At 48.7% G+C, this 23442-nt stretch overlaps 1 protein-coding gene across 4 annotated transcripts in view; it reads right to left on the bottom strand.

Moving 5' to 3' along the window:
* Positions 1–22625, bottom strand: part of WIPF2 (WAS/WASL interacting protein family member 2) — a 43225-nt gene extending 20600 nt beyond the window's left edge. The window contains exons 1-3 of one of the 4 annotated variants that reach the window (XM_055130717.1): positions 22471–22617; positions 20717–20814; positions 1487–1618 (exon numbers count right to left, since the gene is read on the bottom strand). In XM_055130717.1, coding sequence (XP_054986692.1) covers positions 1487–1549 — 63 coding nt within the window. In that variant the 5' untranslated portion in view covers positions 1550–1618; positions 20717–20814; positions 22471–22617. Of the gene's footprint in view, positions 1–1486; positions 1619–20716; positions 20815–21982; positions 22257–22470 lie in introns of those variants that run through there. The other 3 variants (XM_055130716.1, XM_055130714.1, XM_055130715.1) reach the window with 3 other exon arrangements.
* Positions 22626–23442: the final 817 nt, after the last annotated feature.

Here is a 23442-nt window from a genome sequence, read left to right as displayed (position 1 = left end):
AGGCATTACTCCTGGCAGGGTTTAAAAATCCCTGTGGTGGGGGCTGGATCGATAGCACAGCGGGTAGGGCGTTTGCCTTGCACGCGGCCGACCTGGTGAAGAGCCAGGAGTAACCCCTGTGCATTGCCGGGTATGACCCAAAAAGAAAGAAAAAAAAAAAAAGAAAAACCCTGTGTTATGGGGTTTGGCAGTGTGCACGCCAATAAAGCCCTCCATACTATACTGTCACTCAACCCTTGGTCTCTTGTCTCTAGTCTTGACCTCCTGTGCCTGGCCTCAATCCGAGTCCCCTGTCTACACTGTTAAGAGAACCTCTCGAGTAAAAACCCTATCCAGTTATTTCTTGGCTAAAATACTTCAACACCTTCCCGTCATCACGAGGAAAAACATTTAAGCCCTTGCCTCAGCCTGTCCCCCAAGTTTCACCTCTTACACTACCTTCGTCTTAAGTAGTAATACTTTCTCACGCACACATACACAAATAAAATTTCCATTTAGACTGAACCAGAAAACAGAACAAGACAAGCCAATGTGATTCTTTTTCTTTTCTTGCTCAGTTTTGTTTAGGGGTCACACCCAGCAGTACTCAGGGGTTACTCCTGGCTTTGCACTCAGGAATCACTCCTGGCAGTGCGTAGGGGACCATATGAGATGCTGGGGATCAAACCTGAGTCAGCCACGTGCCAGGCAAGTGCCAGACCCGCTAGATTATCTCTCTGGCCTCTTTATGGTCCTTAGAAGACCTTTCGAAATCAGATCTAAAGAGGAAAGACTGTTCTACATCTTCCTTCACCACATGTCTTTAAATATGCTATTTTATAGAGCAGGAGAGATAGTACAGCAGGTAGGCACTTGCCTCATACATGGCCAACCAGGGTTCGATCCCCAGCATCCCATATAGTTCCCCAAGTACCACCTTGAATGCAGAGCCAAGGATAAGCCCTGAGCATTGCTGGGTGTGGCCTCAAAACAAAACAAGATGCTACTTTATACTAGGAAGCCATAAGTATCCATTGATACTAGGACCAAACTTTAGGGTGTTACAAACAGAGCTGTAAGGGCTGAAGTGAGAGTTTGGCGCAAGTAGGGCGCCTGCCTCGCATGTCACTGAATACAGGTTCAGTCCTCAGCACCCCATATGGTCCTCCAAGCACCGCCAGGAGAGATTCCTAAGCACAGAGTCAGAAAGAAGAAAGTCCTGAGCACCACCAGGTATGGCTCAAAAACAACCAAAAAAAAAAAAAATCAAACGCTGGCGGCCTGGAGCAATATTACAATTTGCCTTGCACACAGCTGACCCAGTTCAATCCCCGGCACCCCATATGGTTCCCCAAGCACCACCAAGAGTACTTCCTGAATACAGAGCCAGGAGTGAGACTCAGAAAGCCCAAAACCAAAACACAAACAAAAAACCAACTGGATTTATAGAGGAAGAATTCTGGGTGGGCAAATCTAGAATACTGAATGAGGGGTGGGGGCTGCCCACCTGATTAAAGCTGGGAGGCGGAGGCGGCCCAGGCGGGGGCGGAGGGGGAGGAGGAATTGGCATCCTTGCCCTGCTCGCAGCTGGCACTGCTCTCTCTCCGTCTTCTTTTGCAGCTTTAGGTCACTCATATACCTGCAAAGGAAACAGAAACCATGAGCAACCCTGGCCCCTGGCCACACTGATTACCAGGAGACTGACAGGCTGGCAGGCCATCCTCATTTCCCACCTCCCCTGAGACAGGGGCTGGGGCTTAACCAACTTTATGGGGGGGGTTGGGTGTGGAGAAGATGAGGCCCCCAAAGAGTGCACAGAGAGTCTGGAGTCCATGCTAAGGCCGAGCAGTGCTGGGGGCCACTATGGCCACCCCAGTGGTGTTCAGGGCCACAAGAGCCATACCTGGCAGTGCTCAGGGGACCATCTGGGGTGCCTGGGAACGAACATGGGTTGGGTGCAAGCAAGGACCTTCTGTTCGAACTCTCCGCCAAAACTTTTAAAAATATGTCAAAGCTTACAGGCAGAACACTTATCACCAATAGGCAAATTCAAAATGATAGAAACACAAGGAGAAGGTGGGGGGGAGGGGAACCTTTATTTGAATTCTTTGGGTTCATTAAGATCTTTCCATTCCAAACCCACACAAGACTAACAATAGGGAAAATAACAGTCTATTCAGAAACTCTTTCAACTCAATTCTAGTCACCTCAAAATTCTTTTTTCTGGGTTTTCAAGGGGGAGGGGAGGGGAAGGGAAGTCTAGACAGAGACCAGCTGAGCAAAAGGCAACAGTGCGGAATTATTCACAAGCACCTGCAGGGTTCGGACTCCAGAGCAAGTCTCTTGAGTCTTCCTCTCACTAGCCGCTCATGAAAGACTCTAATCAGGGGCCGGAGAGATGGCGCGAAGCGTGGGAACGCCTGCTTTGCACGGAGCAGCCCAGGTTCAATGCTTGAACCACAGAGTAGCCCCCAAGTACTTCCAGAAGTCGTCCAAAACCCAAACAAAAGAGAGTAAGATACGGTTTTAAGACAGAAATTGCATGACCAACTGCTTCCAATGGAAAGACAAAACCCAGGCCGACTAGAAGCACCATCCAAGGATCAGGGGGCCGGAGTGACAGTACAGCAGGAAAGGCGCCTGCCTTGCATGTAGCCAACCTGGGTTTGACCGCCTGCATCCCATATGGTTCCTTGAGCATCACCGGGAGTAATTCCGGAGTGCAGAGCCAGGAGTAGCCCCCGAACATTGCTGGGTATGGCTCAAAAAGCCAAACAAACAACAACAAAACAGAGATGCCAACATTCAGGAGTGAGAGCTAGTGCAGTGGGTAGGGAGCTTGCCTTAACTCACTTGACCCAGGTTTGAATCCTGGGACTATATTCGGTCCTCTGAGCCCTGCCAGGAATAATTCCTGAGTGCAGAGCCAGGAGAGCCCTGGGCACCACTGGATATGACCCCAAAGCAACAACAACAACAAACAGAAAAAAATCCAACATTCCTATAGTTAAAATTGAGATTAAATTTTTAGTTCTTACTTTGGGCTCACACCTGTCAAGAACTGGGGGAAAGGCTACTTCTGTCTCTGTGCTTTGAGGGCACTCTGGAGGTACTGGGGACCAAACCCGAGCCTCCAGCATGCAAAGCATAAACTCAAATTTTTCTGAGTCATCTCTCTGGCCCTAATATCTAAAAAAAAAAAAAATTGCCAGGAAGAGGTGGGGCAGTGGGGAACCAAAGCATTTTATCAGGGGTCTTCTGGGGAGGACAGAAAGATGTCCTTGGCCAGCAGGGATCTCTGCAGAGTATAGCCTCAGAATAAAAAGCTGAGATTAAAAGTTAAAAGTGAAAAAAAAGACTGCCTACAGATTCTTAGGTCTTTCCTTTCCAATCTATTAAAATTAGAACTGGGGCTGGAGCGATAGCACAGCGGGTAGGGCGTTTGCCTTGCACGCGGCCGACCCGAGTTTGATCCCCGGCATCCCATATGGTCCCCCAAGCACCGCCAGGAGTAATTCCTGAGTGCAAAGCCAGGAGTAACCCCTGAGCATCGCTGGGGTGACCCAAAAAGCCAAAAAAAAAAAAAAAAACTAAACTAAAATTAGAACTACACTGAGCTGGCGAGACAGTACAGCAGGGAGGGCATTTGCCTTGCACACGGCTGACTCAGGTTCAATTCCTGGCATCCCATATGGGTCTGCCAAGGCTGCCAGGAGGGATTCCTGAGTTCAGAGTCAGGCACAACCCCTGAGTACAGACAGGTATAGACCCAAAACCAAAATAAATAAATTAGAACTAGAAACTTCATTGTGTATACACTTTCCAGAGCTCTTCCTTTTCTGAAACAGTAATTCTCATTCCCTTAAACTCATCCATCTTAAAGACCATGATATCATAAGCTTTCACAGCCTTATGAATCAGTTTCTTTGAAAAAAAGATGTCAGAGCATTACTTCAAACTTCCCAATGCCAAATTTACCACAGAATTCAGGCACATCAGTCATAAAATTCAAGCAAACTGCTTTCCTCTTTCTCAAAATGCAGAAACATTTTTTCTACGAGGGGCTGGAAGATAGCACAGCGAGGTAGGGCACTTGCCATGCAAGTGGCTCAACCAGGTTCAATCCCAGCATCCCGCATGGTCCCCCGAGCCCTTCCAGGAGTACTGACTGCAAATCCAGGAGTAACCCCTGAGCATCACCGGTGTGGTCCCCCGCAATTCCCAATTTATTTTAATTTAATTAATTTATTTATTTTTGCTTTTTTGGGTCACACCCGGCAATGCACAGGGATCACTTCTGGCTCTGCACTCAGGAATTACCCCTGGCAGTGCTCAGGGGACCATATAGGATGCTGGGAATCAAACCCGGGTTGGCCGAGTGCAAGACAAACGCCCTCCCCGCTGTGCTATCGCTCCAGCCCCGCAACTCCCGTTTTTTTCTACTCAGCTTCCAAACATTTAATTCCAAATATTACTACCCTTTAAAAGTAAATTTCTTGAGTAAAAGACACCAACCAGAACTTAGTTTTATACTGAGTCCCTCCCCATCTGGGGAGTTTCCTTTCCTTTCCTGTCTACTTTCCAACAAGCCTTGCTTTGTATTTAAAAGAATAAAGACACCAACTATTGCTTTTTACATGGGACAAAGGAAGAACCCAATTTAGTTGATGTTTTTTCCACATACTTACAATGGTACATGAGGTATCTTTAGCTACTCAATTTGGGGCCTTCATTCAAATGGCATTCCACTGTTAGAAAAATTTGTATTTCAACTGCGAGCTATTATTTTACTCTTTATTTAGAGGCCACCCCTGCCCCTGGCAGTGTTCAGAGCGTGAATCTGGGGAACTGAACACGGGGTTGGCCGCACGTACTCTACCCATTGTGCTATTGCTCCAACCCCTGCAAATTATTTAAAAAAAAAACAAACCTAGTGGCCAGAGCAATAGTACAGTGGGTAGAGCCTTTGCCCTTCAAACAGTCGATCAGGTTGACCACCCCCCCATCCCACATGGTCTCCCAGCACCTCCAGGGGTAATTCCTGAGTATCAAGTCAAGAGTAACTCCTGAGCATCATTGGGGGTTGCCCCAAACCCAAAATAAATAAATAACCTAAATAAAACCAACCCTAAATCTTGTGCTATCAATTTTCCTGCAAAAGACATTAGGTAACACATTTCTTTTTTATTTCAGCTTTGATTACAGAATGAATTATAGCTTTTATATCAAAGTACACAAGGGAAAATCCCACAAGGGAAAAAAAGAACCCAACCTGACCTTAATAGGAGCCTTCCTCAGCAAAGTTTGGAGGACCTTAATTAATCCTGTAAGTATCACACAGGGCCAGTGAGGCAGTACAGCAGGGAGGGAGGTTACCCTGCACAAGTCCAACCTGGGTTAGAACCCCTGCTCCATGACGGTCCCTCATCATCCCCTGGGCACAGAGCCAAAAGGAAACCTTGAGCACCAAGGAGTGTGCCCTCCCTCCCTCCTCCCCAGAACAAATAAACCACCAAGGGGCTTATTGGTGACAGCCTCCCTGAGGCAGGAAATGCAGATTGTGGCTTGTGTAGCAGTCTCTAAGGCCCTTGAGGACAGTCCTTTGTGTTGGCCATTCAAAGCTACTCTCACACAGTTCCTATCTTAGCTCCAACTGCTGAGGGCGCATTTGGATGGCTGAAGGCCTCCATCAGCCAAGTCACCAATTCCATCCAAACCAAGTCTCAAAGAGCAGAATACTGAGGCTCTACTCTGGGCCAAGTTCAAGTTCCCAAGCCTCCAGAAGTAGGGCTGTGCCAAATCCAAGAAGTGGGTCTGTACCACATTTGGGTTTTGTTTTGTTTTGGGGGGAGGGGTGTTTTGTTTGGGGGTCATGCCCAGCAATGCTCAAGGGTTACTCCTGGCTCTGCACTCAGGAATTACTCCTGGTACTAAGGCAACCATCCAACTCTGGGGATGGAACTCAGGTTGGCCGTGTACAAGACGAGCACCTGCCCACTGTATTATCTGCTCAGCCCCTTTGGGCTGCACTGTGTTTAACGCAGATGACTCTAAGACTGAGAAGTGGCACACCCCAGAGGGCTGTGGGGTCACATACGCGTCTAAGTACAGCACTCTAGCCAGGTGGTGGGCACTGCGCTCCTGAGAGCCCGCCCCTCCTCCCGACCCATTAAAATAAATCCTACCTCCTGTCCAAAAAAATAGGCATTTTATCAGTTTTAATCTAGCTTTTTTTTTCTTTTTGGTCACACCCAGCGATGCACAGGGGTTACTCTTGGCTCATGCACTCAGGAATTACTCCTGGCAGTGCTCGGGGAACCATATGAAATGCTGGGAATTGAACCGGGGTCAGTCGGGTGCAAGGCAAATGCACAACCCGCTGTGCTGTCGCTCCAGCCCCTACTCTAGCTTGAAATAATAAAGGTTTTTCAATAAAAACGATTCCAAACTCAGATGCAATTTCACCCCGTCCTGATAAGCACTTAACAAGACTCAAAGCCTCTAATGTTTGCCCTTAAGTACCAGTCAAACATCACCCTGAGGGGCTGGAGCGATAGCACTGTGGGGAGGGCATTTGCCTTGCACGAGGCCAACCTGGATTTGATTCCCAGCATCCCTTACGGTCCCCAGAGCACACCAGGAGTAATTTCTGAGTGCAGAGCCAGGAGTAACCCCTGAGCATCACTGGGTGTGACCCAAAGAGAAAAAAAAAAAATTCAAGCTGAACTAAGTCAAATTTTAAACATTTTCTGTAGCAACATCCACTTTACACAACGTCCCATAGGTCTCTAGTTTTGTTTTGTTTTTTTTTGAGGGGGGGAGGGTTCCTTTTTTTTTTTTTCTTTTTTTTTGCAATATCCAGTGGTACTCAGGGCTTACTCCTGGCTCTGTGCCCAGGGATCACTCTGATGGGGGACCATGTGGGGCATCAGGGATTGAATCAGAGTCAGATGCATGCAAGGGAAGCGCTCCACCAGCCGTATGGTCTCTCCAGCCCTCTCCTGTTCTTTTACAGCATAGCGGAGATGCTCACTAGTGACCTGTTGAGCTGAATAATGTAAATTTAAGAGCTACACTGGCTGAAAGAGCTTGCAAGTCTAAGTGGTGGCAGCAAACACTGACCTATGGATCACGGTGCAGGGAGCAGGGCAGACAGACGAATGGAGGTGCCTACCATAAGAGGGAGGAAGAAACACAAGGCTATGCACAGCCCAGTGCTCCTGAGCACTTTACTGCTTCATTCTTCCCTGAATTCATCCAAAAAAAGATTTACTGAGCATATACCCCACTGAATCAATTCAATAAATAATTATGATGATAAATTCACTAGGTGTCAAAGCACTATTCTGTAACTATGTTCTCGGCAAGAGTGATTTTGCCTCCAAGGAGATGTTTGCCAATGTCTAGAACACACACTGTCACTACTACAGGTACTACTGGCACCCAGAAACAAGGGTGTCGGCCAGGAATATGGCCCAGTGGGACAGCATGTGTCCTAGATATTCAAGGCTCTGGGGTTGATCCCTGGCAACCCATGATCTCCTGAGTACCTTCAGGAGTCGCCCCCACAATAACTTTTTAAAAGGGGGACTCGAGAAGGACTAGAGCAATAATACAGCAGGTGGAGCGTTTACCTGACATAAGGTCAACCCAGGTTCAATCCCCAGCACCTCATATGGTTCCTCAAGCAGGGACCTTCACCGGGATTATTTCTAAGCATAGAGCTAGGAGTTAACTCCTGAGCATTGCCAGGTGTGACCCCAAAACAAAACCCTCAGCAGGGGCTGAAGAAATAGGACAGCGTGCAAGGGTACTTGCCTTGCATGTGGCAAGCATGGGTTCCATATGGTCCCCTAAATACTGCCAGGAATATTTTCTGAATAATTCCTGAGTAGGTGTTTGCCTTGCATGCACTCAAGTGGGGTTAGATGCCTGGCATCCCAAATGGTCCCCCAAGCAATGCTAGGCATAATTACTGAGTGTAGAGCCAGGAGTACTCCTGAGCATCAGCAGGTATGACTCCTTCCCCGCAAAAAGTCAAGAGTTTGAGGTTGATTAATGCTGCTCCAGAAACTGAATAAGACAAATTTCTACAATCTTACACTTAATTCTAGAAAAGATATGGCTCAGTTACTTGGTTATAGAGGGACCAGTACTGGGTTCAGACCCTCCTGCAGTCAAACTCACTGAAAGCAGGGGACTAGAGATCAAGTGGTCAATTCAGAAAAGATTATCACTGTATCACTGTCGTCCTGTTGCTCATCGACTTGCTCGAGCGGGCACCAGTAATGACTCCACTGTGAGACTTGTTTGGCACATCGAATACGCCATGGGTAGCCTGCCAGGCTCTGCCACGGAGGCGAGATACTCTGGATAGCTTGCCGGGCTCTCCAAGAGGAGCAGAGGAATCGAACCCGGGTCGTCTGCATGCAAGATAAACGTCCTACCCGCTGTGCTATAGCTCTTTTCTCTTTCTCTCTTTCTTCTCTTTCGCCGCGAGAAAAGATATAAGCAAAGAAAAAAAACATAATCTCAGCACCTCAGTTACTGATAAAAACAGAGAGAGGGTGCCATGAAGGGCAAGTGTGAAAGTAGGGTGGAGGGGCTGGAGTGATGGTACAACACATACGGTGTCTGCCTTGCATGCAGCCAACACAGGTCAGACCCCCAGCATCCCATACGGCATATGGTCCCCAAGCATCACCAGGGTTGATGCCTGAGTGCAGATCCAGAGTAACCCCTGAACATTGCTGGGTGTGACCCCAAAACAGAAAAAAAAAAAAGGAAAAAGAAAGTAGGTAGAGCAGTGGTTTTGATGTAAGATTGCAGGTTGGGCGTTGGAGGGTGGCTCACCAAAGAATTCTCTTCATGAAAACTCTGGGTAAAGTCTTTCAAAAAGAATTAACAGAGAGCAAATGAAAACTCCCGAGTGGGGAATAAGCTTCATGAATCAGATAAGAGCAAGAGAGCCAGTGAACATGCAATCTACAGACCAGGGGGTATCCCTCTCGTCCAACGTGCCAATAATACAGAGCATCCTCTCGACGAGGCCAGAGACAGTCTAGTGGCTAAGGGGCACCCCACCAGGAGCAATCCCTAAGCAGAGCGCCAGGAGGAAGCCCTGAGCACAGCAGGTGTGGCCTAGAAAAAAAACACAACAAAAAAAGTCTGTGAAGCAAGAGCTTCACACCTACAGCCAATCGAGGTTCAGTGAGTGATCTCAGTCCCACAGGATTTAAGTGCAGGTAGGCAGGGACAGGGACTAACTGGAAGCCTTCCAGGGTCAAAAGTCACCAGATGGTAATCTATCTGTCTTCACCTGCCCATCAACTTGGTTCCTGAAAAGGAGAGAAGGGGGGAGGAGGGCGAGGAGGCCGGGCGCACAGGGGCATGACGGCACCCAGCTCAGGCGCTGCGGGTCCCTGACACAGGAGAAGAGCAGGGAGTTACCTGAGAGCATAGGCCAGTCTAGGAAACTGACAGCGAAAGCCAAACAGGTGCTTCCAATTACCCGAAAACTACACAGAATTCGGAACAGGCCTCCTTGTGTCCCGGGATTACAGGAGAGGGGGCCCCATCAACTTGCTTCTGTCTACAAGGAAAACATACTAATGCCGGGGACAGAGCGATAGCACAGTGGAGAGGGCCTTTGCCTTGCACGCATCCAACCTGGGCTCGATCCCTGGCATCCCATATGGTCCCCTGAGCACTGCCAGAAATGATTCCTGAATGCAGAATCAGGAGTAATAACCCCTGAGCACTGCCAAGTGTGGCCCAAAAACAAACAAAGAAAAATAATGAAATAAAACGTTAGCAAACTGAGGTCAGAGTATGGGGGAGAGGTTCTTGCCTTACACTCAACCCACCCCAGGTACCATCACCACAAATGATTCCCAAGCACTACCAGGAGTAATGCCTGAGCCCAGAGCAGGAATAGCCCCTGAGCACCATAAGGTATGGCCCCTAAAACCCTAAATAAAATTTTTAAAATCAGGACTGGGGGGACAGAACAGGGGGTTGGGGCACCAGTCATGCACGCAGCAAACCCTGGTTAGATCCCCAGCACCAACACAGAAGAAATTATAAATGTCTAAGAATCAAAAAAAAAAAATGGGGAAAAAATTTAAAAAAAACCTTAAAAGATAATTTTTTTTAAATGTCTGAAAATCTTCCTAAACAAAGATGTCTAAGAATCAAAAAAATAAATGGGGGGGCTGGAGCGATAGCACAGCGGATAGGGCGTTTGCCTTGCACACACCCGACCCGGGTTCAAATCCCAGCATCCCATATGGTCCCCTGAGCACCGCCAGGGGTAATTCCTGAGTGAAGAGCCAGGAGTAACCCCTGTGCATCGCCAGGTGTGACCCAAAAACCAAAAAAATAATAAATAAAAAATCAATAAATAAATAAATAAATGGGGAAAAAAATTTAAAAAAAAAAACCTTAAAAGATAATTTTTTTTAAATGTCTGAAAATCTTCCTAAACAGAGTCAAGGAGCCCTCACCCCGCACAGTCCCGCTCCCCTGCCCTCCGGCCACCCTGAAAGCACCAAGACTGGACAGGTGGGGTGTGCAGACAGTCTGGGCAGGCTGGACAGAGATCTCCTAGAGAGACAGAGGCCAACAATGAGCCTGAACAAAGATTTAGCACTGTTCTGTGACTTCATTCTCTAAAACTGTTGGCTTTTGGTTTCTACTAGGTTGGGGGCATACCCCATGATGCTGGGGGGCAGGACTTCGAGATAGTTCAAAGTATTAGCACATGTGTTTTGCATGGCCCAAGTTCAATCCCTAATACTGTGAGTTCTCTGAGCACCACCTGGAGGAACCCCAGGGCACAGAGCCAAACCTGGGCACCACTGGGTCTGGACCGAAACCAGAAAGGAAATCCAGGAGATGGCTCCCTCCATGGCTAAACCTGCCTTGTTCAGACCCCGAGTCTGATCCCCAGTGCAGTCCACATGTTCCAAGTGTTACCCTGGCAGGTTCACTATTTGTGTTTGGTAGTTCTGTTGCCTATGCCCCTCCCTACAGGTGATTTCCTGCTACACCACAGATTGAGGGTTACAACTTCCCAGCAGTGCTCAGGGAACCATGCACTGCCAGGGTCGAACTCAGGTCAGCCACATGCAAGGCAGGCACCTTAAACCCTACCCTGTGTCTTGGCTCTGGAGGGCGTGCTTGACTCAACCCTGGCCCTACGTGGTCTCCCAAGCACCACTGGGAGTAATCCCAGAGTACTAAATTCAAAGCTGACCCCAGGCTGGTGGTGGGAAATACACACTGGTGAAGGATGGGTGCTGGAACACTGTATGACTGGAACACAATCATAAACAACTTTGAAACTTTGTATCTGAGTGATTAAAAAAAAAAGAAAAAAAGGGCCAGAACAATAGTACAGCTGGTCCTGCTTGCCTGGTACACAGATGACCTGGCAGCTGACCTGGGTTTGATCCCCAGCAACCTATATGGTCCCCCAAGTATCACCACCAGGAGTAATTTCTGAGTGACAAGCGAGGAATAAGACCTGAGCACACCTGGTGTGATCCAAAAACGAAATTTAAAAAATATTGACCCTAGGAGGGGCTGGAGTGACAGCACAGAGGGTAGGGCGTTTGCCTTGCATGCGGCCGACCCGGGTTCGATTCCCAGCATCCCATATGGTCCCCTGAGCACCACCAGGGGTGATTTCTGAGTGCAGAGCCAGGAGTTACCCCTGTGCATCGCCAGGTGTAATCTAAAAAGCAAAAAAAAAAAAAAAAAATTGACCCTAGGAAGACAGGTATGGCCCCAAAACTGAAAAAAAAAAAAATAGGTCAAAGGCTGTCACAAGTTCCCCTGGCTATGCCACTTGCATACTTGGCCCCAGTGCCCACACACATGCTGGCTGGGGATGGCACTTCCTGACCACGGTCCGCACAGCCTTTAGCGGTACTCGGGCAAGTCATGCTACTTTAGTTATGGTGTACATGCATATCCAGCTGTTGTGCCACCAGGAATCTCTCCAATGGTCAGGATCATGGACAGCAGCGGCACCAGGCTTCAAGAGCAGGCTGCCAGGACCACGTGAACACACGGGGAGCCCTGGGGGGAGGGTGAACTCTACACTTTCAGCTTGCATGGTGTGCCATCCATGCAGTCAGTCAGGCCTCGAAAACCAGAGTGCTTGTAGGCTGGGAGTCCAAGTTCAACGGGTATCTTAACTGACATTTGGTGGCAGGGAGGTCTGGAATAGCACTGCCCTCAATGGCGTCAATCAGCACAGATGCACAGTGCAGAGGAGAGCTAAGAATATACTGCGTGAACTCAAATACGCTGGCTGCAATGTTCTCTCATTAATATACCATTAAAATTACGCCAAAGGGAATTCAAATCTTAAGAAACCAAGAAAATAAATAGTAAAGGAGACAAGAGCAAAGTGAGAGATGTCAACAAAATTCTAGAGGCTCAGAAGCAGGTGCACTAGAGAAAATTTCACAGAAGGGAAAAAGCCAAAATGTTGCAGAGGAAAGAAGTTAGCAGATCCCACCAGAAAAATCTTGGAAAAGGCTTGAAGGTTGAGGCAGGGGTCTGGAGCCACAGCACAGCGGGTAGGGCGTTTGTCTTGCACGCGGCCGACCCGGGTTCGAATCCCAGCATCCCATATGGTCCCCCGAGCACTGCCAGGAGTAATTCCTGAGTGTAGAACCAGGAGTAACCCCTGTGCATCACCAGCTGTGACCCAAGAAGAAAAAAAAAAGTTGAAGGTTGAGGCATTCGATACAGGATGAAGCGATGTAGGAGGGGCTAAAACATAAGTAGACTGCTAAGCCCTGCACATGGCCAATTCTGGTTCCATCCCCAGCCCGCATAGCTGAGCTCTCTCTCTCGCTCTAGCACTGAGCACATGCAAGACCTCAAAATATACACCCCTCTAGTGAGTTGTTCTGGATAAACAACTCATTAACAAAGAGCTTTTTACTTCTATTGCCACCATAAGCAGCCCTTGAGTAATGAGCTAGAAGTTGCCCTCTGAGCACCACCAGGTATGACTCAAAAATAGTATCATATATTTACATATATACCTGGGCCAGAAAGATAGCACACAGCCAACCCAGGTTCAATCCCCAGCACCTTATATGGTTCCCCTGCCAAGAGTAACCCCTGAGTGCTAAACCACAAGTAAGCCCCGAAAACCACTGGCTATGGTCCCATAAACAAATAAAAATAGTATCATACTCTTACTACTTTGATAAATCATCGAACTACTGTAAGTCAAATGAATTCTAATACTGACAAGCAAAATAGTTTCAAACTGACCACAGCTTCTAGCACTGTCAATAATGGTGCAGTTACCAATGCAGAAAATCCTGAACAAACAGAAGTAATTAAAAGGTTATTCTGCTTGTTGCTACAACTTGTATCCAGACTCAACTCTAATGGCAGCAGATTGCCTAACATGGCCTAAATGTCTGCCACAGCCAAGTGTTATAAACAACACTCACAACCCGAGCTCACTCCGCCACAGGTCACGTATGTGGAGAAAATTCAAGCCAAGGTAAGAAATCTCAACCAAGGAGTCCGAGACAGAGTACATGTATGCAGTTAGGAAGCTTGTCTTGCACGCAGCTGTAGAGTTTAACCCCGCACACAGGAGTGATCCCTGAGCGCAGAGTCAGAAGTAAGCCCTGAACAGAGTCCGGTGTGGCCCAAAACCAAAAAAAAAGAAAAGAGAAAGAAACCTGACCAAAAGCAAACATAGGGATAATTCTGAAAGTCAATTATGTTAGCTTCTTAAGACTTTTCAATTTTATGGAATTAACTGAAAAAGCAGAAACAATATCTGTTGTCAAACATATCTTTAAAAGTTCCAATCCCCAGGGGTTGGAGAGATAGCACAGCAGGGAGGGCATTTGCCTTGCATGCGGCCGACCCGGGTTCGATTCCCAGCATCCCATATGGTCCCCTGAGCACCGCCAGGGCTCTGAGTGCAGAGCCAGGAACAACCCTGTGTATTGCCAGGTGTGACCCCCCCCCTCCCAAAAAAAAATGTTCCAGAATCACGTATGGCCCCAACATCGCCAGGACTAATTCCGGAGTGCTGAGCCAGGAGCAACCCCTGAGTATTGCCAGGTACAATACAAAATTTTTTCTTAAAGAAAGAAAAAGAAAAGGCTTCAGGGATGGGGAGATGGTCAAAAGGGCTGGAGTACAGGCTTAGCATGTAGAAGCCCCAGGTTTGGTCCCCCAAGCACTATACTAGGAATAGCTCCCACACCAGTAGATGTGGCGTGCATGCGCATACACACACACACACACACACACACACACACACACACACACACGACCCCCTCCCCAAAAAAAGGTGAAAAAGAAAACTGAAGCAGATGCTTTATAAAATGTTGGTCCAAACCACATGGAAAGAAGTGCTGTGCTTCTTTTCATAGATCAAGTCCCAACTCACCACAGATAATGGAATAGCTAAACTGTGACTTTCCTTGTCAGGCAATTTCTCTTCTCTCTCTAGTACCCTTAAGCCACCAGAAACACAGCTGCCCTTTACTCAAATGCTGGGAAATGTTGCACATTTTCATCCTTTTATCACTAGCAATAGGCTGCTAAATCAAGAGTCTACTTTAAGTTATGAAAACGGGGCAAGCGAATGCAATTACACAAGAAAGGTACTAAATCACACAGGCCTATCTGGGCTGTGACGACTACGACTGCTTCAGAATAAAAGCCAATACACTTCGGGTCAGGGAGTCCAGAGGTTAAGGTGCTTGCACTGCACATGCTCAGCTCAGGTCTGATCTCTGGCACTCCATATGGTCACCTGACCACACCCCGCCACCACCACCACCCAGGTGTGACCCTTGAGCACAAAGCCAGAAGCAGCACCACTAGGTATGGCTCAATCTGCCCCACCCCGCAAGGAGTCAATACACCTGCAGATAAAAGTGCTGTTATGGCTGGGCTGGAGTGCGATAGGGCAGTGGGTAGGGCATTTGCCTTGTACAAGGCTAGGTTCAACCCCCAGTACCCCATATGGTTCCCCAAGCCATGCCAGGAGTAATCCCCAAGCACAGAGCCAGGGTAAATCCTGAGCAGAACCAGGTGTGGCTCAAAAAACAAAACAAAAACTTTCTGGGATGGGAAGGTATTTCAAAGGGCTGGAGTGCATACTTGCCTCACCTGAGCCCCGGGTTCAACCACAGAGACACAGGGTTTCCCCGCCCACCCACCTCAGCATCACACGGTCCCCCCTTCAAGTCCCAGCACCACAGTAAAGTGCAATCCTCCAGCACCACATCGACAACAGAAAAAACCTTTGGATCTGAACCTGCGTATCAGTGGGAGTTGCCCCAAACACCAATGGTGTGGCCCCAACACAAGTTTTCATATATTCAGTAACAATGGCCTTTGAACTGCTGACTCCTTTGTATTGAGATATACAGCCTAGGGGCTGGGATATGGTGAAGTAAGTGCTTAAAAAATTGATTTAGGGGCTGGAGCAATAGCACAGCGGGTAGGGCGTTTGCCTTGCACGTGGCCGACCCGGGTTCGATTCCCAGCATCCCATATGGTCCCCTGAGCACCGCCAGGAGTAATTCCTGAGTGCAGAGCCAGGAGTAACCCCTGTGCATCGCCGGGTGTGACCCAAAAAAAAGCAAAAAAATAAAAAATTAAAAAAATAAAAAAATTGATTTAAAAAAAAAGTGCTGGGGCTGGAGCAATAACACAGTGGGCAGGGTGTTTGCCTTGCATGAAGCCGACCAGGGTTCGATTCCCAGCATCCCATATGGTCTCCCAAGCACCACCAGGAGCAATTCCTGAGTGCAAAGTCAGGAGTCACCCCTGAGCATCGCTGTTTGTGACCCAGAAAGTAAAAACAAACAAACAAAAATACAGTGCTTCAAATGCATGAGGCTCTGAGTTCAATGCCTAGAGCCAGTCAGTCCTCAGGAACCCTCCTGAGCGGCCCACGTCAGGCTTCCCCTCACCGTCACAAGAGCACTAACAGCCCCAGCGAGGATCCCTGGGAGATGTCTCCCCGCTGCAACCCCAGTGCCCCAGGCGCACGGCTGGATTGGTCTCGTTCAGTGCAGTCTCTAAAGCGCCCAACACAGAGCCTGGCACATAGACACAGCTCAAAAATGTCAGCTGAGACAAAAGTGCAGGGAAACAGGCACTCGCGTGGCGGGTGTGGTGCTGGAATGTAGCACGAAGCCCTACCATTGACAGTATGGTACTATAAACCACAGTGGCTGAAATATAATTTAAAGAAACTTTTGTCAGATCACGGAGATGGCTCAAAGGGAGGTGCACAGGCTTTGCATGCTGTAGTCCCAGGTTCAATCCCCAGCACCACACGGTCCCCCGCTTCAAATCTCAGCACCACAGTAAGTGCAATCCTCTGGCACCACGCTGACAACAGAAAAAAAAAAAAAAAAAAAAAAGAACCTCTTTGGATCTGAACCTGCATTATCAGGAACAGAAAACCCTAGACAAATGATGGCAGGAGAAAGTTGAAACCAGGACCACCAATCAAGAGGGTTCATCGGGGAGCTAGTTCCAATTTTACAAAAACCAGGGCCCTCCACTACAAGAAATGGTTTTCATAACCCATCCTACAATCTATGGAAGACACAGTTACCTTCAACTAATTATCACCTGAGACAGAAGGGTATTATTTACTAAGTAAGCGCACACTGAAAGGGCATTTACTAAGCAGAACTAAGTATGCAGAACAGTCATATTAAATGGTCGTAACCTTGCCAAGCTCAAATGGCAAGTTAGAAGCCAATTCCTGGCTTCCCTTTTTGATAACTTGTTTGCCTACACTGGCTCTTTTCACTTCTTCTTCTTCTTATTATTATTATTATATTATTATCATTATTTTTTTTTTTTTGCTTTTTGGGTCACACCCGGCAATGCACAGGGGTCATTCCTGGCTCATGCATTCAGGAACCACTCCTGGCGGTGCTCAGGGAACCATATGGGATGCTGGGGATCGAACCCGGGTCGGCCGCGTGCAAGGCAAACGCCCTACCCGCTGTGCTATCACTCCAGCCCTTATTATTATTATTTTTTGTTTTGTTTTGTTTTTGGGCTTTTGGGCCAGCTGTGCTCAGGGATTACATCCAGTGGTCCTCAGGAAACCGTAGGCAGTGCAGGGAATCAAACTAGGGTCAGCACTGTGCATAGCAAGTACCTTAACCCCTCTACTGTCTTGCCAGTCCTGTTTCCACATGATTGGGGTTTTTGGTTTTTTTGGGGGGTTTTTTTTTTGGCTTTTTGGGTCACACCTGGTGATGCTCAAGGGTTACTCCTGGTTCTGTATTCAGGAAATTACTCCTGGCGGTGCACAGGGGAACCATATGCGGTGCTGAGTTGTCCACCTGCAAGGCAAAAGCCCTACCTACTGTACTATCACTACAGCGCCTCTTTCCACATGTTAAGTCAAACTCTGAAAGCTGAGGGGCCAGGGTGGTAGTACAGCATGTAGGGTGTTTGCCTCACCCAGGTTCAATCCCCAGAATTCCATATGGCATGCCCCAAGCACTGCCAGGAGTAACCCCTAAGCATTGCAAACAAACAAACATGGCCCACAAACAAACAAAAATCTTGAGAGCTGAGACTGTTTTGCTTCAAATCAGTTTTCCTAACCCAAGGAGTTCTGGGCATCTTTCGGTACCCTCCATAATAATACCCCGAAGTTCTAGCTCCCCAGACGCAAAGGCTGAGTACGAATCAGGCAAGTCTCTTCCTCAGTACCCTAAACTTTCAAAGCTGGGCCAAGGCAATGATTCAGAATCCAAATGCCAGATGAATGAGGAACAGATCTGAACTGAGAACGGAGGGCAAGAACACCGAGTCAAGAGCGATGCTGCAAAAAGTACAATCGAAACAACATCTGCACATGTATGTTCATCGCAGCACTGTTTACAATAGCCAGAATCTGGAAAAAACCCGAATGCCCCAGAACGGATGACTGGTTGAGGAAACTTTGGTACATCTATACAATGGAATACTATGCAGCTGTTAGAAAAAAGGAGGTCAAGAATTTTGTAGTCAAGTGGATGGGCATGAAAAGTTTCATGCTGAGTGAAATGAGTCAGAAAGAGAGAGACAGACATAGAAAGATTGCTCTCATCTATGGTATATAGAATAACAGAGTGGGAGACTAACACTCAAGAACTGTAGAAATAAGTACCAGGAGGTTGACTCCATGGCTTCGAGGCTGGCCTCACGTTCCGGGGAAAGGTCAACTCAGAGAAGCGATCACCAACTACATTGTAGTCTAAGGCCATGTGGGGGAAGGGAGTTGCGGGCTGAATGAGGGCTAGAGACTGAGCACAGCGGCCACTCAACACCTTTATTGCAAACCACAACAGCTAATTAGAGAGAGAAAACAGAAGGGAATGCCTTGCCACAGTGGCAGGGTGGGGTGGGGGGGAGATGGGATTGGGGAGGGTGGGAGGGACACTGGGTTTACGGGTGGTGGAGAATGGGCACTGGTGAAGGGATGGGTTCCAAACTTTGTATGAGGGAAGTATAAGCACAAAAGTGTATAAATCTGTAACTGTACCCTCACGGTGATTCTCTAATTAAAAATAAATAAATTAAAAAAAAAAAAAAAAAAGAGCGATGCTGCTATTTCCTTGCAGAGCAGCTCCCCACCGAACCTCATTTTGTATGGAACACCCCATCCACTCTAATCTGGGACATATCCCCCAAGAGACGTTTCGCCAGCAGGAACCCTGCCAGCTACTGCCAGGGAGCTGTGTGAAAGACAGTGGCAACAAGAGCCTACTTTGAGAAGGAGATCAACAATCACGCTCCAGAAGAAAAGAAGTTACTTGGCAAAAGGACGCAAGTTGCCAAAATGTTAGTAACAGTGTCAAGGTCCCGGTCTGTGTCCCTGTCACTATTCTTTGCCTTGACTGAGCCCATTCTTTGGCCCAGGGGGCTCAGCTCGGCTGGTGTCACTCTCCCCATTTGAAGCAGTCGAGAATCCTTTCAATATGGCGGTCTCAAACTGTGACACACACAAGATGTCCACCAGAGACTAAGAGGGGGGGAAAAGGTATAATTTGTTGTTTCCCACTTAGCGCTGGTTTAAGCACAGCAGCGGAGAAACAAGATCATTATGCTAAAGAAGCAGGCGGGCTGGGGCTGGACAGAGCGCGCAGGCTTGACGGATTAGAGTGTAGGCTTAACATGTGAGAGGCCCAGGTTCCATCTCATACGGCCTTGTCCCCTGAGCACCACCAGGAACAAACCCTGAGCACCGCCAAGTGTGGTCTAAAAATCAAAAAAAAAATTTTAAACTTAAAAAGAAGGTTACACCAAAAGTCTAGAGCTTTGAGCCCTAACTTATTTCCAAAGTCCTCATGAAAGCAAACCAGGTGGGACTGGAGAGACAGATGGTGGGAAGGGTACTTGCCATGCACATGGTCAGCCAGGTTCAATTCCCTCAGCACCCCACATGGTTCCCCAAAGCAAACCAGGATTGGAGACAGTACAGAGAGTAGGGCACTCCTTGCATGTGGCTAACATTGGTTTGATCCTCAGCACCCCAGATGGTCCTCTGCGCCCCAGAAGTGAACCCTAAACTCAAAGTAAGCTAGGAGTAATTAACCCTGAGCACCACCAGGTGTGATCCAAATGCAAAAAATAGCCAGTCAAAAGGACACACTGTAGGTTGAAATGAAGCAGACATGAAGGTCTTGACCACCCCCAAGAAAGCATATACACTATGTAACCTGCTACATAACCGGCAGCTTTTCCTGGATTTCAGTGTGCAGACTGGTTTGCTGAAACAGCCTGAGCGAACAGCCTGTAAATTTCAGAATTAGCAACAGGAAAACAGACTTAAGTACAACAGATCTAAGAAAGAACATCTGACAATCTGATCCTCAATAGGAACAGGCCTCCTCTCTCCCTAAGTCCTCGCTGACTTAAAAACGCCGCAGTTCTCCACGCCGCAGTTCTCCACACCGTCACTTTCTCCTGCATTTCACCTTTGTATTGACACCACCTAACTAATCAGGACCCACCAAGATAAACACTACTCTAAGGTCAAGTGTGAGGGGCTGGAGCCATAGCACGGAGGGTAGAGCGTTTGCCTTGCACGCAGCTGACCTGGGTTTGATTCCCAGGATCCCATATGGTCCCCTGAGCACGGCCAGGGGTAATTCCTGAGTGCAGAGCCAGGAGTGACCCCTGTGCATCGCTGGGTGTGACCCCCCCAAAAAAGCAAAAAAAAAAAAACTCTAAGATTAAATGTGAGGTAGACTTACTGTGTCCTCTTAAGCAAAGCCACATCAGATCTCAGAAATGCCAAACTGGGGCTGGAGGGATAGCACAGCGGGTAGAGCGTTTGCCTTGCATGCAGCCAACCCGGGTTCGATTCCCAGCATCCCATATGGTCCCCTAAGCACTGCCAGGAGTAATTCCTGAGTGCAGAGCTAGGAGTAACCCCTGTGCATCACCAGGTGTGATCCAAGAAGCAAAGGAAAAAAAAAAAAAAAAGAAATACCAAACTTCCAGAAGTCTTCTAAGCAAGTTCACCTTATGGGCAAAGTGTTTAAAAGTATTATGCCCAAAGGAAACATTTTATCAGAAGGAATAAGTTTTCAAAAGCTAAAATAGTCCATAAGCACATCAGTACTCACAAACCAGCAATGGGTAGATACTGACTATACCAAAATATGGCTGAACTGGGGCCAGAGAGATAGTACGGTGGGTACAGTACCTGCCTTGAACGCGGCTGACCCAGACTGGTTCTTCAGTATCCACAGAGGCCCCCAGCCCTCTGGGAATGATCCCTAAACGCAGCACCAGGAGTAAGCCCTGAGGACCGCCAGGTGTGACCAAAAGGAAAAAAGAAAAAAAGGATAAACTATCGAAAATACTAGTTTGGATGAATTCTCAAGAGTTCATGAAGACCAAAAAAAGAAAAGAAAAGAAGCTAGTGGCTAGAAAACACTATATTCTCCATCAATCAGTTTCATTCATCCCAACTCTAACCTCCTTCTCCCCATCTTGATGAAGCCATTACAATGTAACAGTCACCTGACTTTTGTTTGCTACTTAAAATTATCCTACCATAAATTTAAAAACTGAATTACAGCTTGCTCTTCAAAGCCAGCTTTCTCACTAGAACTTGTATCTCATTTGCTTGTCTCTATGTATCTTTGCTTGCTGGCTTGCTTTTCCACTCTATAGAGAAGCTGGGGTTCTCTCCAACTTCTTTCTCTTCTCTCACATTTAAGCTTCACTCAAGAAAAACTACCTTGCTTCACCCAAGACACACACACACACACACACACACACACACACACACACACACAGTCGAGCTGAGAAGATCTGAGAAGTCACATCTTTAAATTCTCTCCATCCTGTTTTCTGAGATCACTTACCTGCTACCACTCTGAATTATCCCACCTGGTTAATACAATTTTCAGAGGTCAAATGGGCCCAAAGCTGCATTTCAAAAACGGGAGCATGGGGCTGGAGCAATAGCACAGCGATCCGGGTTCAATTCCCAGCATCCCATATGGTCCCCTGAGCACCGCCAGGGGTGATTCCTGAGTGCAGAGCCAGGAGTAACCCCTGTGCATCACCAGGTGTGACCCAAAAAGCAAAAAAAAAAAAAAAAAAATCAAAAACGGGAGCAGGGACGGAGGCAAAAGTGCCTCAAATGACTGCCTCAAAGTCACTTAGCAAAATCCACTGGAGGCTAGAAGAATCCTTAACTCTCTGAGGGCCTACTGATTTGTTAAAGAGAGAGAGAGAGGCACCCAAAACACCGAGAAACCTTAGGGCCAACCTAGCATAGCAGAAAGGGAAGAGGAGGTGGTCCAGCAGAAGAGCTGACAGTCCCTCCAAAAAAAAAAAAAACCATGCATTCCAGCATACTCCGGCTTCTTGCAAGCTGCCCATCCCTCTGCCCACGTCTAAAACCCGGCGACTTCTATCTCCCCCTCCCTTCACACCAGAAGCCTCCGGCCAGTCCCACCTTCCATTCATTCCCGGCGGATTCTTCCTCAAACCCGGCTCCGGGGCGGGAGCACCTGCCCCGGCCCGCGGCTCCGCCCCGGCTCGTCCCGGCGACCTCCTGGCCGCCAGCATCCTCCTGCGCAGCGCCGGCTCCCAACAGGTCCTCCCGCCCGGCTCCCGCTCCTGCGCACCCACCGGCTCCCTCCCCTCGGCGCGGCCGGCACGAGCCCCACTTCCGGCCGGCCCCGCCAGCCGCTCGTGCCCCCGCCCAGCCCCCGAGCGCGGCCCCCTCCCTCGCGCCCCCCGCGCCCCCGCGGCGCCAGGCGCGCAGGCCCCGCCCCCGGACCCTGCCCGCAGGCCCCGCCCCCCGGACCCTCGCGCACCCCCTCCAGGCCCCTCCTCCCAGGCGCCCCCTCGCTCCTCAAGCCCCGCCCCGGGCCTCCGGCCCCCTCAGGTCCGCAGGTCATTGGCGCGGCGACCCCAGCCTTTCCCCGGTCCCGTTCTGACCTGGCCGCGGCTGCTCCGGGAGCGAATCCTCCGCCACCTCCACTCGGGCTTCGTCCCCTCCTGCTCGGCCCCCAGCAAGCTCCCTTTTTGCGCCGCCGCCGCCCCTTTTGCCAACCCGGAAATGGATCTGCTCCCACCGTTCCCAGCGTCCGCGAACAAAATGGAGGCGGGGGAAAGCGGAGGAGGGAGCCGGGAGCGGAGGCACGCTGCGCGCAGGCGCAGCCGGAGAGCCCGCCCCCGTCGGCGCACGGACGGGCGGGCGAGCGGGCTGTCGCCGCCATCTTGGGAAGGTCGCTAGACGGCCCCAGCAGACGGGGAGGAGTGGGAGAGAGGATTGCCATGGGCATCACCTGGAAGGAGCCCACTGACTACCCATGCCTGAGTTCTTGCCCTAGAGAGTCTGATTTAATAGATCTGCAATAATAGCATAAGCATTAGGGCTTTTAATATCTGCTGACTTGGAAGGTCACGGAGCTGAAGAGGGTCTTGAATATATTATTGGCTTGATTTCGCACCCTAACACACACACACCTACCACAAATGACCTCTCCAAATTTCAAGATAAAAACCCACCTTAGCCTAGTTTTGCAAGGGTCCCAATAGTCAAGCTCCTGTTGGCATAACAACAGAAGGGAGCCTTCCCTTGCTGAGGTCATCATAGCCACTTGCTGTCCTCGAGGCTGTGAACACTCACCTTCTCAAAAGGCTGGTGCTCCGGGAGGGTTCCTCAGTTTCTAGGGCCGCTGATGAAGCCACCTGGGGCAGTGAATCCTGTGCACTCCTCAATGGGCTGTTTGTCAACTCAGCCCCAGCTAAGAATCTCTCTCCACCCACAGAAGTATTTTCCACTACAACCCAACCCACCGCCTTCTTGCCTCAGAATGTGCCTTGGGTCCTACATGCTTGCACTGATTCCCAAGTGAAGGCACAAGATAGGGTCTAAGTTCCTAATGCTTCGCAGCCAGATGCCTT

Source organism: Sorex araneus, chromosome 3 (assembly GCF_027595985.1).
Source record: "Sorex araneus isolate mSorAra2 chromosome 3, mSorAra2.pri, whole genome shotgun sequence".
In the NCBI taxonomy this organism is placed as follows: Eukaryota; Metazoa; Chordata; class Mammalia; order Eulipotyphla; family Soricidae; genus Sorex; species Sorex araneus.
Note: the sequence above shows the minus strand (reverse complement) of the source record. Positions and strands in the feature narration are given on the sequence as shown.